Source organism: Megascapheus bottae, chromosome 1, assembly GCF_031878675.1.
Source record: "Megascapheus bottae isolate mThoBot1 chromosome 1, mThoBot2.hap1, whole genome shotgun sequence".
Classification (NCBI taxonomy): Eukaryota; Metazoa; Chordata; class Mammalia; order Rodentia; family Geomyidae; genus Megascapheus; species Megascapheus bottae.
Window position 1 is genome coordinate 105130265 of NC_143509.1, and position 15988 is coordinate 105146252.

At 55.0% G+C, this 15988-nt stretch overlaps 1 protein-coding gene across 13 annotated transcripts in view; it reads left to right on the forward strand.

The window, feature by feature from the left end:
- Positions 1-15988, forward strand: part of Pcbp3 (poly(rC) binding protein 3) — a 180679-nt gene that overhangs the window by 130605 nt on the left and 34086 nt on the right. For all 13 annotated transcript variants that reach the window (XM_090350672.1, XM_090350707.1, XM_090350690.1 and 10 more), the window contains one exon: positions 9080-9234. In XM_090350672.1, coding sequence (XP_090206798.1) covers positions 9080-9234 — 155 coding nt within the window. The remainder of the gene's footprint in view (positions 1-9079; positions 9235-15988) is intronic.

Consider the following 15988-nt stretch of genomic DNA (forward strand, 5'->3'; position numbering starts at 1 on the left):
ATAAATCTCAAAATTCGTATTTTTTTAAAAGTTGGGACATCTGTAATAGATTTGTGCTGTATGGGTTGCATGCTGGACCTCTAGGCACTTTCTCCCAAAGGTAGGACCAAGAAATATGGGGACTATTGGGGGAATCCTGGCACATCACTAGGAAGAGAATGGCTCTGCAGGTTCCAGATGAGGCCTGCATGGAAGGAGGGAAGAGATGAGGTCTCTGGTCCTAGCCTGTCACTTTTTGTCTTGACACTTGAGTGATAAGTGAGCAGGCTATTTAGAATGTTCATTGAAGTCAGGGCTATATGAGCCCTAAATGTCTTTCTAAGCCTAACTCTAGCTGGCAAGAGCACTGAGTTGCAGAAATCTCCCCCAGTCTGGATGGCCTCAAGGACATAGATGCATTGTGTGTCTCTCAAGGAAGATGAAGCAGCTAATCAACTCTGTCGGGTTTGCTGTTGTGGCCTCATGTAGCCTGATGTGGGCACTGAGCTGTTAAATACGATAAATCAAGTCTGTGCTTGCCCCTCTCCATTCCATGTCCCTTCTAGACAGCTGAGGCCACAGGTGCAGCCTGCAATGGAGCACAGCTAATAGGGGCAGGCCAGAACAACTGTCCTTGGTGGGCACTTGCCAAGCTGCTTGGACACAGCAGCCAGCAGCGTTTTCCAGCCTCCTCCAGAGGTGAGTTCCCATGCCAGGGACTTGGAGGCTGCATGTAATCATGCAGCAGGCATGTTTGCTGCTGCGAGGCTCTGGACACAAGAACCACACATGCCTACACACAACCCAGAAGATGCATGAGCTTCTCATTCCAGTCTGTGCCTGTATCCATTGATCAGCACGGAAATAGGGAATCCTGGAGTTGCCCTGCCTGGGTTGCTTCCGCAGCACTTCTCATTCCATGTGTAATGGCAATGAACACGCTTGTGGAGTTAGGACAGCAAATGTGCACACACAGACTCGTGGGCTAGGGCTGGTGTACAGTGCATTGCAGTTCTCATGATGACAGTAATTGCTTTATTAGCAGCTGTCAATTTGAATACTTTGTGTATTGCCAGTCCTGGGACTTGAACTCAGGCCCTCAGCACTGTTTCTGAGCTTCTTTTTGCTCAAGACTGATGTTCTACCACTTGAGTCACAGCTCCACTTCTGGCTTTTTCTGTGTGTGTGGTAGTGAGGAATCAAACCCAGTATTTCATGCATGCTAGGAAAGCACTCTACCACTGAGCCACCTTCCCTTGAATACTCTTTTTAGAAGACTGATTAATTTATCAGAATTTTGTTATGGTGGTGTGGTCAATTCAATAATATAAAGGTTAAGCAAGTGTTGTCTCTAGTAGAAATGGAGTGTCCTCTTGTCTCGGTGTACCACACGTCCACAGACGTGCACAGGAAAGGCCACTGGCCTTCTACATACAATGCATGGAACAACTGCCCAAAGGGTCTAGAGTGAAAAGCAGTAGGCCAAGAAGAAGGAAGCCTGCCCTGCACTGTCCATCCTACCTAGAATGTGAGACAGTCCCCAGTCCAGAGGTGCATGCTGAATGCAGACAGGAAGCACTCCAAGAGCACCGCTGCCTATCTACCTAAGAGACAAAGAGGGCATCCCTGTAGGACAGAGTAGAGTTCTCTTCCCGTTGTTTTGTTTTGTTTTTATTCTTTGCATTCTCCTGAGCCCCAAGCTATAGGACTGAGTGAGGCTCTAAAGGCTGTGCTTTGTAGCTGGTCTACATGTGGGAAGAGGGGGAGCCTTCTTCTCTACAAAGGAACAAGGCTTCGGGACACAGAGCTGCCCCCCTGTTACTTCTTCCTATCTTTATCAACTCATCACTGGCCCTGAAGGAAGACAGACAGGGTAAGGTTCCAGCTTTTGGCCAGAAGGGCAAGAAGATACCTTGGATGCTGGAAAGTATTAGGGCCCGCACAGGGGTGGAAACTGAGAAAGTGACCCTATACTGTCATGAGTGACTACTGGGCACAGCTCTGAATGTACAGGTCTGACTGTGAGCAGCACAGCAAAACCTTTGACAAGAGGATTGCAGGGCAATCCTGCACACAGACTACAGAGGCAGAAGAGAATATTGCTGCAAAGCTCTCAGACGTTGCAACCCATGGGAGGCGGGGGGACTGACCCGCTAGAGTGTCTGCAAAAGATTAAGTCAACATTTTTGGCTTTACGACCATGTTCAGAGTGCCCAGTGTTCATGCTGGAAGTGAAGAACCAAGGCAGTCGGCCTCTTTAAGAGAAAGATAAGTGGAGGATGCCAACCTGGAAAGCTCTATGCCAAGGTAACCAAGACCTCAGCAGTGCGGAAGCCTCTGCACCAGGGTAACCAAGACTTCAAAGAGCCATGACGACCTGGGACCAAAACTCACCCTTTTGAAAAGAATGGACAGGAAAAAGGTCCAACAGGAAGTACCAGATGTAAAAAGAGCACAGTGGAGATTTTAAACTGGAAATCCAATAACAAAGTGAAACAATGCATTGTGTAGACTTAGTGACAAAATGTGGGTGATGCCACTGACCCAGACTGAGGGATGTAGAACAAATGGGGGAAATTGAGTACAACCTCAGACCTGTGAAGTAACACACACACACTATCCTGCACTGCTTCCTGTGCATGTCTGTGTTTACCTAATAGACCATATTCTGTGAGCTGTAGTAACTTTTTTAAAGTATAACATTTAAATAACTGAATCATACAGAGTGTACTTTAATGGCAGAGTAAATCAGTAAGCAAATATAACGAGACAATTCCTGAATATTTAAAAATCAAAATACACTACTAGATAATACACAGGTCAAAGAAGTATCAAAGGAAGTTAGAAGGTATTTTAGATGAAGAAAAATGAGGACATTTATTAAAATTTATGAGAAACTTGAATGGTTCCATTAAAAAGGAAGGAAAAGAGGAAAGCCAGAGTCCCATGGGTTCGTGCATGTAATCCTATCAACCTGAGAATTGGAGATCAGAGGATCCCAGCTGGAAGTCAGCCCAGTCCACAAGTTCACACAACACCATTTCAAAAGAAAGGGCTGGGGGCGGGTGACACCTGTCACCCAGCTACCTTGAGGAGCCTAACCGGGCGCCTCCAAGTCCAGGCCAACCGGCAAACAGCCTCAGCAACCACTCTTGGGCTTTGGCCAAGAGCGAATGTACTATCTGTTCTTAGACTAGTATCTGGTATGGTGTTAAAAAATTAAAACAAAGTATGCATGTACACAGTACTACTTTTATCCTTCCTTGTTATCTTACTTATTTAAGACAAGAAAAATCTGTCCTTTTTTTTTTTTCAAACTGCTGAATGTTATTGATATTCCGGGCCATACAAAAAGTAATCAGGGCAAAAAAGGCTTGACATGTGGCTCAAGTGATAAGAGCACCTGCCTGGCAAGCAGTACTGCCAAGAGGGAGGGAACCAAACAGTTGTCTCATCTGCCCTCTGGAAACTTGAAAGAAAAAGCAAAGCAAGTAGAAGAAAGGAAACATTGGAGCAGCTCAAACAAAAGAAAGACAAAAGTAGTAGTGAGTCCTGCATTTGCCAAACTAGAAAGGTTTGTATCAATTCTTTGTTGCTTGTTTTTATTTTAGGGTCCAATTGTGTTCTCATGGTAATTTTTCCTTATCCTTTTTACTGCTGTTATGAAGACCCATTGCCTGAGAGAAGGGTGGGAGAGAGATTGGGGGGGGGGGGAGAGATTGGCTGGAGTATTGTAAATGTGTGAATATAACAAGTGTATACATTTATGTAACAAATGTCTTCTGATAAATACATTTTAAAAACCATTGCCTCTGTGGGTGTGTCCCCTCTGCCCCACCCCCTGTAGAAATTATAGCTTTGTACCTCAGGTTGAACCTTGTGTGAACTGAGTAGCCCTCTGGTGAGGTAGGCACAGGGCCCAGGTGTGCTATGGAGCTATGCCTAGTCTTCTAGTGGCTGGAGGACCCTTGTCCTGGTCCCAGGGGTCTCCTGCCCCTAGTTGGTTGGCCCTCCACAGGGTTCTCCTCCATGGCGACCCCCAGGTGGCCCTCAGAGATGAGGTACAGGACACAAGCCCACAGGTCCTAGTAAGACCAGGTGTGTTCATTTCTGTAGAGGGTCCCTGGTGTTCATTGCAGACCTTGTGCGATGGCTGCTTTACATAGTTGTCAGCTGATGCTCACAGCTCTTTCATCTTGGAGTTGTCTCTCTATTGGAACCCGAATATTAGAAGCATTACATAATGTCTCTGGATCTTACTGACATCTGCATTTTGGCTGGCTTCTGACAAAACTCCAGCTGGGAACAGAGATTCGGAAGTCCCTCGGGTGGGAGAGCAGGTCCAGACCTCTGTGCGCTCCTCAGGAGTAGGGAAGCTCTGAACTGCCAACCTGGACAAGAGTTCTGGCTTTCCTGGCTGCACAGACACCATAGCCAGGATGTGTTGGCACGTGTTTGGGGTATCCTGTGTACCCTGACGAGGACAGGACATGTTAACACAGATTTGAGATGTTCTGTGCACCCTGGTGAGGCTAGGAGGCCCCCAGAGCTGGAACAGGAGGTGCTGCTGCAAACTCGAGTTGTGCCCCTGCCCTGTGGTGGAACTGCTTCCCTTGGAGAGCTGGCCAGTCCTCATCTGCAGCACCTCCAACTTGCCACCTGTGCCCCTCCAAGGCACAAAAGGCAACAAAGAAGCCTAGGAAAATCACCCATCCCTAATTTCTAGGGCCCCAGCTTCTTGCTGGCTTTCTTCCTCCAAACATCACGGTCTTTTGGTGCTCCTATTAAGAAAAATCTGGAAAAACATCTACTTCTTCCCTAGAGCACATGGCCTCCTTGTAAGTGTGATTTCAATCATGGTGTTGAAGCTGGCTGTCTGGGGACCTGCCTGGTCTTGTTCTCTTCAGCTCTACTCCCTGAGTCCCCGAGCCCCTCCTCATCTTAAAGTGGGGTCCTAGAGTCTGTGGTAGGGTGCTGGTGACACCCTTGCCTGGCGTTCAGGGGAGAGAAGCTGTGTACAAACTTGTCTCCATCTCTGTGGTTTTGTGTTTTCCTTTGGGGGAGGGATTACTATGAATGAAATTTCTCATTTGAAGGTTACAGCTATTTTAGGGCTCTCAGCATGCTGTTCCGGATTGTTTTCCATTGATGACACACTGTTCCCCTGGAAGTGGTCCTGAAGCCGGAGGGCCCTGAGGGCAGAAACCTAGGAATATGGCCTGGCAGGGACTTGGCTGAGTCTCTTGAGCTAAGGTTGTTTCTGAGGGGGCTGACACCCCAGACTGGCAGCCAATGAGGAAGGATTCCCACAACTCCAGGTCCTTTCTGACCAGAGTCACACCAACTGCCCTACATCGCCTTGGTGCTGTCTCAGGCCTTGGAAGACAAGATATCCTGTTCTGAGTAGCACCCTCAAACCAATCCCCATGTCAGCTCGCCCTGCTCCCCACCCCCGTCCTTTACCAAGCCAACTCCAAGCTCCAAGCTTTCTCCTGTCTTAGCCTACAGTTCCTAGGAACTGTTGCTCTGTTCACTGGTGCATCCCTCCAACCTGGGGCAGTGCTTCAGGATTGCCATATGTGCCAACTGTAGCAAATCTGGGGTGATGAGAGATGGGAGCCCCAGTCTTACTGTGGGAAGAGGCTCTGCCTGTTTCTTGGGTGAGGGACAGCAGCATAAAAACCTACAGTAGGGTGTGGGAAGGCATCTAGGAGCTGAGTCGGCAGTGTGGACCTAGGTCACACTCTAAGAGAGCAGGATGCCCTGAGGAAGGAGTTCTTCCTTTGCACATGTCAAAGGCAAAATCTGTTAGACCCTGTGTGGTTGGGGAGCCCCTGCATCTGTTAGCAGTCCAGATTGGGAGTCTGGGTGCAGCATGGGCATGGGGCTGGGGAGGGTCTACACAGAGTGGCACTTAACCCACCACTGGGACAGGCCCTACAAGGGCAGGGGATGAGGTCCCAGAGGGGAAGAGCTCCAGGAAGGGCCACCAATCCAGTGTGTCCTCAGAGGGCTGGGCATACCACAGCTTGCTTCCCACAGAGTCCCTTTTTTTCTCGTTGGTTGTGGGACTTGAACTCTGGGCCTGGGCATTGTCTCTGAGGCTACTGCCCTACCGTTTGAGCCACAGAACCACTTCCAGTTTTCTTGTGGTTAATTGGAGATGAGTCTCATGGACTTCCGTGTCGGGGCTGGCTTTGAACCGGATCCTCAGATCTCAGTCTCCTGAGTAGCTAGCATGACAGGTATTTGCTACCACACCGGCTGTTTGTTTTCCAGTCCTGGGGCTTGAACTCAGGGCCTGGGCACTGTCCTTGGACACATTTTGCTCAAGGCTAGCGCTCTGCCACTTGAGCCACAGTGCCACTTCTGGCTTTTTCTGTGTATATGGTAGCAAGGAATCAAACCCAGGGTTTCATGCATGCTAGGCAAGCATTCTACCACTAGACTACACTCCCCCGCAGAGTTCCTTTTGAAGAAAACTTTGATCTGTCTTCTCTGGTACCACACAACTGTGGCAGAAGTGTCCTTGTGGCTAAGTCAAGATGTAGGGTTCTGTAGAGTCATCTTACATGCACAAGAGCCCCAGGCGTGACAAGAACAGCCGAGGACAAGCTAGGTGCTTACTCACCCTATACCAGCTGAGGGGTCTGTGGCTCTCAAGCGGTAGCTATAATAAGGTAGGTTCTTGAAGGCCACATCCTTGTTCTCCAGTGACCTCACCAATGTTACAGGATAACCACTCACACTCAGACTCCAAGAGTTGCATGCTTCCCCCTTGTGCCCTCAGATGCAGAAAGGCATTGGCCTGTGTGATTGATTGCTACTGACAGCATAGAGCCAGAAGCATGGGGGGCAGGCGCTGACCTACTTTCTCCTCTCTGGGCTGGAAACATTTATGTAACAAACTGCCACAGGGCCCTGCTGTCCTCCTGGCAGGGAGATACGTTTAACTAAAAAGGAGGCACAGAGCACCAGACTGGCCACAGTGTGATCCAGTTTATGGGGTTGGTAAATCAGTCTTAGCAGAAGCAGGAATCTGTAAGAAGAGCTTTTCCAGAATTATCTGTGTAGATGATGAGCTGTCAATCACATGGGCCAGACCCTGCTCTCCTGAGGCCCTTCTTCCTGATACCCTCTTAGGGTTCAGCATTTTGCGAAGACCATGTTCTAGTGCTGGTCAGCAGAACTTTCTAGTCTCTGCCTATACTTTTCCACATGGACCTGTTTAGCATTTAAAATATAATCATTGCAGAGTCTTAAACTCCTGTTTCCTTGAAGGACAGCAGGAAATGGCTCTTTTTTTTTGTTTCTCCCTACATTAACCTTGTTATACTCAAGTTAACCTTGATAAACTAAATCCTTACTAGAACTTTTTTTTCATGTAGCCAGTGAGTGTTTGTTTTTAAATGTAAATAAATGTGGCTGGTATTGCACCAGAAAGACATGGAGTAATAATGGCAAGATTGGAGTTTTAAACTCTTTGTGTTATATGAAATCCTTGTTAGATGTTATGTTAAAGTTTTGTTATTCAAAAGGTGTTGTTTCATTGTAAGCAATAATTAAAACTAACAATGTAGTCTTTCGAGGAAGTATTTGTAAACCCATTAGTGTGAGTAAATGATGACATGTATTTTGTCAATACATCAGCTTTACAGAGGCCTGCTGGCACACATAGCACAAATAACTGGAATGTGCTTAATTTATTTTTCTCTATTGTGTATCTTTTAGCAGATATATTTTTGTTGAAGAAAAAGAAGCTGCCCCAACTTTTACCCCACTATCTTTCCTTGTGTCCCCTCTCTGTGCAGGCTAACTCCAGGGCCTCCAGGCCCACCGCAAGACTGTTCCTGGACAGTTTCCTTAGGCAGCTGTGTGTGTGTGTGATGCTTTCACTTAGTGAAGGTCTAACTGGGGGACAGAACAGGAGGCATTCTCTGTAGCTCATCCCAGGACACTGTACTTCTTCCTTCATCTTCCCCGTGACCCTACTCATCCCTCAGGTACACACACCTGGGTGGGTATGTAGGTCCCTGGTCAGCTTCTTTGCTCCACAGGTCTCTAGGTACCCGTGCTGGGCCAATCCCTCTCACCAAGCAGCTCTTCACCACTGGAACCTGACCAGCTTGGTTCCAGGGCCCAGCATCCTTTCCATGCGCATGTCCCATCCTGTGCCCTATCCAGTTTCCCCTCTTTTCTGCTGGGGAACCAGGATTTGGGGACTCAAGAGCCCCACCAGCCTTTTCCTCCCAGGTCTGGCCGCCCTAGGATATCTCCTGTGCACGAGCATTTCTAGAGCCACTTTATCCTCTCTGCCCAGCCTCCCTGATCCGCTCCGCCAGGCCCCTTGGGCCTGTATTCAGGTATGGCCAGGCAATGAGTTGGCACCCTTCTTGTTGGGGTGAGCTGTCCTCATCCTACATTTTCCCTGAGAGGGGCCGGCTTGCTGCTCATGGAATCTTAGTGCTGGGGATCTAAGAGCATCAGTCACAAGGCCCTGACCCCAGGTCGCCCCAGTGGCAGTCATGGTGTCACTCTTCTGTGAACACTTCCTGATTATTGCCTGAAACCCCGCTTTGTCTGTAAAGACTGCACAAAGGCCGCGGATGCAGCGAGTGGGAACGGCATCTTCTGGGGACTTGGACTGGGGTAGAGTTAACAGTTCCGTGGCGAATCTAAATCAGCGGAAGGAAGCTTCCAAGGACACAAGTGGGATAATCCTGGGTGGTGAATACAGAGCCAGTTCCACAGGAAACTAAAGCCCTGTGTGATAGGAAAGGGGTAACGAGCACCAAGAGAGACGCAGGCTTCCTAGGCCAGGGGCTCTGGTGCTGCCTCCCAGCCCCTCTGTGCTCCCTGACCCTCCTTACACATTAGGAAACTGAGACTTGACTGACCTGCCCAAAGTCATCAGCCGAGGCTCAAACACCAGGAACTCCCCGGTGAAGCCTTCCACCTGGGGCAGCAGCCACTGCAGGCCAGGAGGCGCTTTCAGGACCATGGACATTCCCCAGAGGCCGTGGACGGCCCGGTGCCCACAGATGTTCCCTGATTGTCATGGATGTTCTCCAGTGATCACAGCTATGCCTTCTCATTCCAGGTGACGCCATCTGGGTTCCATCCGTCCTTCCTCACAGCACCCTCAGCACCTTCAACCACCACTCCCAGCTGCATTTTGGAAGAAAGATGGAGTCGAAGGTCTCAGAAGGTGGCCTGAATGTCACCCTTACCATCCGTCTGTTGATGCATGGAAAGGTAGACAGAGCACATGCCAGACCCACTGTGGGGACAGGGCTGTGGGGGAAGGGACTGTCAGGACTAGGCTGTGGGGGACGGGACTGTCAGGACTGGGCTCTGGGGACTAGACTGTGGAGACTGGACTGTGGGGACTGGACTGTGGGGACTGGACTGTGGGGACTGGACTGTGGAGACTGGACTTTGGGGACTGGACTGTGGGGACTGGACTGTAGGGACTGGACTGAGAGGGACTGGGCTGTGGGGACTGGACTGTGGGGACTGCACTGTAGGGACTGGACTGAGAGGGACTGGACTGTGGGGACTGGACTGCGGGGACTGGACTGCGGGGACTGGACTGTGAGGACTGGACTGTGGGTACTGGACTGTGAGGACTGGACTGTGGGGACTGGACTGTGGGGACTAGGCTGAGAGGGACTGGGCTGTGGGGACTGGGCTGAGAGGGACTGGGCTGAGGGGACTGGGCTGAGAGGGACTGGGCTGTGGGGACTGGACTGTGAGGACTGGACTGTGGGGACTGGGCTGAGAGGGACTGGGCTGTGGGGACTGGGCTGAGAGGGACTGGGCTGTGGGGACTGGACTGTGAGGACTGGACTGTGGGGACTGGACTGTGGGGACTGGACTGTGAGGACTGGACTGTGGGGACTGGACTGTGAGGACTGGACTGTGGGGACTGGACTGTGGGGACTGGACTGTGGGGACTGGACTGTGAGGACTGGACTGTGGGGACTGGACTGTGAGGACTGGACTGTGAGGACTGGACTGTGGGGACTGGATTGTGGGGACTGGGCTGAGAGGGACTGGGCTGTGGGGACTGGGCTGAGAGGGACTGGGTTGTGGGGACTGGACTGTGAGGACTGGACTGTGAGGACTGGACTGTGGGGACTGGACTGTGGGGACTGGGCTGAGAGGGACTGGGCTGTGGGGACTGGACTGCGGGGACTGGACTGTGGGGACTGGGCTGAGAGGGACTGGACTGTGAGGACTGGACTGTGGGGACTGGGCTGTGGGGACTGGACTGCGGGGACTGGACTGAGGGACTGGGCTGTGGGGACTGGACTGTGGGGACTGGACTATGGAGACTGGACTGAGAGGGACTGGGCTGTGGGGACTGGACTGTGGGGACTGGACTGCGGGGACTGGACTGTGAGGACTGGACTGTGGGGACTGGACTGTGAGGACTGGGCTGTGGGGACTGGACTGTGAGGACTGGACTGTGGGGACTGGGCTGAGAGGGACTGGGCTGTGGGGACTGGGCTGAGAGGGACTGGGCTGTGGGGACTGGACTGTGGGGACTGGACTGTGAGGACTGGACTGTGAGGACTGGACTGTGGGGACTGGACTGTGGGGACTGGACTGTGAGGACTGGACTGTGGGGACTGGACTGTGAGGACTGGACTGTGGGGACTGGGCTGAGAGGGACTGGGCTGTGGGGACTGGGCTGAGAGGGACTGGGCTGTGGGGACTGGACTGTGGGGACTGGACTGTGAGGACTGGACTGTGGGGACTGGACTGTGGGGACTGGGCTGAGAGGGACTGGGCTGTGGGGACTGGGCTGAGAGGGACTGGACTGTGGGGACTGGACTGTGGGGACTGGGCTGAGAGGGACTGGACTGTGAGGACTGGACTGTGGGGACTGGGCTGTGGGGACTGGACTGCGGGGACTGGACTGAGGGACTGGGCTGTGGGGACTGGACTGTGGGGACTGGACTATGGAGACTGGACTGCGGGGACTGGGCTGTGGAGACTGGACTGTGGGGACTGGGCTGTGGGGACTGGACTGTGGGGACTGGACTGTGAGGACTGGACTGTGGGGACTGGACTGTGGGGACTGGACTGAGGGACTGGACTGTGGGGACTGGACTGTAGGGACTGGACTGTGAGGACTGGACTGAGGGACTTGACTGTGGGGACTGGACTGTGGGGACTGGACTGAGGGACTGGACTGAGGGACTGGACTGTGGGGACTGGACTGTGGGGACTGGACTGTGAGGACTGGACTGAGGGACTGGACTGTGGAGACTGGACTGTGAGGACTGGACTGAGGGACTGGACTGAGGGACTGGACTGTGGGAACTGGACTGTGAGGACTGGACTGTGAGGACTGGACTGAGGGACTGGACTGTGGAGACTGGACTGTGGGGACTGGGCTGTGGGGACTGGACTGTGAGGACTGGACTGCGGGGACTGGACTGTGGGGACTGGGCTGTGGGGACTGGACTGTGGGGACTGGACTGTGGGGACTGGACTGTGGAGACTGGACTGTGAGGACTGGACTGAGGGACTGGACTGTGGGGACTGGACTATGGGGACTGGACTGTGGGACTGGACTGTGGGGACTGGACTGTGAGGACTGAACTGAGGGACTGGACTGTGGGGACTGGACTGTTGGGACTGGACTGCGGGGACTGGGCTGTGGGGACTGGACTGTGAGGACTGGATTGTGGGGACTGGACTGTGGGGACTGGGCTGTGAGGACTGGACTGAGGGACTGGACTGTGGGGACTGGACTGTGGGACTGGACTGTGAGGACTGGACTGAGGGACTGGACTGTGGAGACTGGACTGTGAGGACTGGACTGTGAGGACTGGACTGTGAGGACTGGACTGAGGGACTGGACTGTGGCGACTGGACTGCGGGGACTGGACTGTGGGGACTGGGCTGTGGGGACTGGACTATGGGGACTGGACTGTGAGGACTGGACTGTGGAGACTGGACTGTGAGGACTGGACTGTGAGGACTGGACTGAGGGACTGGACTGTGGGGACTGGACTATGGGGACTGGACTGTGGGACTGGACTGTGGGGACTGGACTGTGAGGACTGGACTGAGGGACTGGACTGTGGGGACTGGACTGTGGGGACTGGACTGCGGGGACTGGGCTGTGGGGACTGGACTGTGAGGACTGGATTGTGGGGACTGGACTGTGGGGACTGGGCTGTGAGGACTGGACTGAGGGACTGGACTGTGGGGACTGGACTGTGGGGACTGGACTGTGAGGACTGGACTGAGGGACTGGACTGTGGGGACTGGACTGAGGGGACTGGGCTGTGGGGACTGGACTGTGGGGACTGGACTGTGGAGACTGGACTATGAGGACTGGACTGTGAGGACTGGACTGAGGGACTGGACTGTGGGGACTGGACTGTGGGACTGGACTGTGGGGACTGGACTGTGAGGACAGGACTGAGGGACTGGACTGTGGGGACTGGACTGTGGGGACTGGACTGCGGGGACTGGGCTGTGGGGACTGGACTGTGAGGACTAGATTGTGGGGACTGGACTGTGGGGACTGGGCTGTGAGGACTGGACTGAGGGACTGGACTGTGGGGACTGGACTGTGGGGACTGGACTGTGGGACTGGACTGTGGGGACTGGACTGTGAGGACTGGACTGAGGGACTGGGCTGTGGGGACTGGACTGTGGGGACTGGACTGCGGGGACTGGGCTGTGGGGACTGGACTGTGAGGACTGGATTGTGGGGACTGGACTGTGGGGACTGGGCTGTGGGGACTGGACTGTGAGGACTGGACTGTGGGGACTGGACTGAGGGACTGGACTGTGAGGACTGGACTGTGGGGACTGGGCTGCGGGGACTGGACTGCGGGGACTGGGGTGTGGGGACTGGACTGTGGGGACTGGACTGTGGAGACTGGACTGTGAGGACTGGACTGAGGGACTGGACTGTGGGGACTGGACTATGGGGACTGGACTGTGGGACTGGACTGTGGGGACTGGACTGTGAGGACTGAACTGAGGGACTGGACTGTGGGGACTGGACTGTTGGGACTGGACTGCGGGGACTGGGCTGTGGGGACTGGACTGTGAGGACTGGATTGTGGGGACTGGACTGTGGGGACTGGGCTGTGAGGACTGGACTGAGGGACTGGACTGTGGGGACTGGACTGTGGGACTGGACTGTGAGGACTGGACTGAGGGACTGGACTGTGGAGACTGGACTGTGAGGACTGGACTGTGAGGACTGGACTGAGGGACTGGACTGTGGCGACTGGACTGCGGGGACTGGACTGTGGGGACTGGGCTGTGGGGACTGGACTATGGGGACTGGACTGTGAGGACTGGACTGTGGAGACTGGACTGTGAGGACTGGACTGTGAGGACTGGACTGAGGGACTGGACTGTGGGGACTGGACTATGGGGACTGGACTGTGGGACTGGACTGTGGGGACTGGACTGTGAGGACTGGACTGAGGGACTGGACTGTGGGGACTGGACTGTGGGGACTGGACTGCGGGGACTGGGCTGTGGGGACTGGACTGTGAGGACTGGATTGTGGGGACTGGACTGTGGGGACTGGGCTGTGAGGACTGGACTGAGGGACTGGACTGTGGGGACTGGACTGTGGGGACTGGACTGTGAGGACTGGACTGAGGGACTGGACTGTGGGGACTGGACTGAGGGGACTGGGCTGTGGGGACTGGACTGTGGGGACTGGACTGTGGAGACTGGACTATGAGGACTGGACTGTGAGGACTGGACTGAGGGACTGGACTGTGGGGACTGGACTGTGGGACTGGACTGTGGGGACTGGACTGTGAGGACAGGACTGAGGGACTGGACTGTGGGGACTGGACTGTGGGGACTGGACTGCGGGGACTGGGCTGTGGGGACTGGACTGTGAGGACTAGATTGTGGGGACTGGACTGTGGGGACTGGGCTGTGAGGACTGGACTGAGGGACTGGACTGTGGGGACTGGACTGTGGGGACTGGACTGTGGGACTGGACTGTGGGGACTGGACTGTGAGGACTGGACTGAGGGACTGGGCTGTGGGGACTGGACTGTGGGGACTGGACTGCGGGGACTGGGCTGTGGGGACTGGACTGTGAGGACTGGATTGTGGGGACTGGACTGTGGGGACTGGGCTGTGGGGACTGGACTGTGAGGACTGGACTGTGGGGACTGGACTGAGGGACTGGACTGTGAGGACTGGACTGTGGGGACTGGGCTGCGGGGACTGGACTGCGGGGACTGGGGTGTGGGGACTGGACTGTCAGGACTGGACTGTGGGGACTGGACTGTGGGGACTGGACTGTGGGGACTGGGCTGTGGGGACTGGACTGCGGGGACTGGGCTGTGGGGACTGGACTGAGAGGGACTGGACTGAGAGGGACTGGACTGTGGGGACTGGGCTGTGGGGACTGGGCTGCGGGGACTGGACTGCGGGCACTGGGCTGTGGGGACTGGACTGAGAGGGACTGGACTGAGAGGGACTGGACTGTGGGGACTGGGCTGTGGGGACTGGACTGTGAGGACTGGACTGCGGGGACTGGGCTGCGGGGACTGGACTGCGGGGACTGGGCTGCGGGGACTGGACTGCGGGGACTGGGCTGTGGGGACTGGACTGTCAGGACTGGACTGTGGGGACTGGACTGTGGGGACTGGACTGAGAGGGACTGGACTGTGGGGACTGGACTGCGGGGACTGGGCTGCGGGGACTGGACTGCGGGGACTGGGCTGTGGGGACTGGACTGTCAGGACTGGACTGTGGGGACTGGACTGTGGGGACTGGACTGAGAGGGACTGGACTGTGGGGACCGGACTGTGGGGACCGGGCTGTGGGGACTGGACTGAAAGGGACTGGACTGTGGGGACTGGACTGTGGGGACTGGACTGCGGGGACTGGGCTGTGGGGACTGGACTGAGAGGGACTGGACTGAGAGGGACTGGACTGTGAGGACTGGACTGTGGGTACTGGACTGTCGGGACTGGACTGAGAGGGACTGGACTGTGGGGACTGGGCTGTGGGGACTGGACTGAGAGGGACTGGACTGCGGGAACTGGACTGAGAGGGACTGGGCTGTGGGGACTGGACTGAGAGGGACTGGACTGCGGGGACTGGGCTGTGGGGACTGGACTGAGAGGGACTGGACTGCGGGAACTGGACTGAGAGGGACTGGACTGTGGGGACTGGACTGAGAGGGACTGGACTGTGGGGACTGGGCTGTGGGGACTGGGCTGCGGGGACTGGGCTGTGGGGACTGGACTGAGAGGGACTGGACTGAGAGGGACTGGACTGTGAGGACTGGACTGTGGGGACTGGACTGCGGGGACTGGGCTGTGGGGACTGGGCTGTGAGGACTGGACTGCGGGGACTGGACTGTGGGGACTGGGCTGTGGGGACTGGACTGTGGGGACTGGACTGTGAGGACTGGACTGTGAGGACTGGACTGAGGGACTGGACTGTGGGGACTGGACTGTGGGGACTGGACTGTGGGGACTGGACTGTGAGGACTGGACTGAGGGACTGGACTGTGGGGACTGGACTGTGGGGACTGGACTGTGGGACTGGACTGTGGGGACTGGACTGTGAGGACTGGACTGAGGGACTGGACTGTGGGGACTGGACTGCGGGGACTGGGCTGTGGGGACTGGATTGTGGGGACTGGACTGTGGGGACTGGGCTGTGAGGACTGGACTGAGGGACTGGACTGTGGGGACTGGACTGTGGGACTGGACTGTGAGGACTGGACTGAGGGACTGGACTGTGGAGACTGGACTGTGAGGACTGGACTGTGAGGACTGGACTGTGAGGACTGGACTGAGGGACTGGACTGTGGCGACTGGACTGCGGGGACTGGACTGTGGGGACTGGGCTGTGGGGACTGGACTATGGGGACTGGACTGTGAGGACTGGACTGTGGAGACTGGACTGTGAGGACTGGACTGTGAGGACTGGACTGAGGGACTGGACTGTGGGGACTGGACTATGGGGACTGGACTGTGGGACTGGA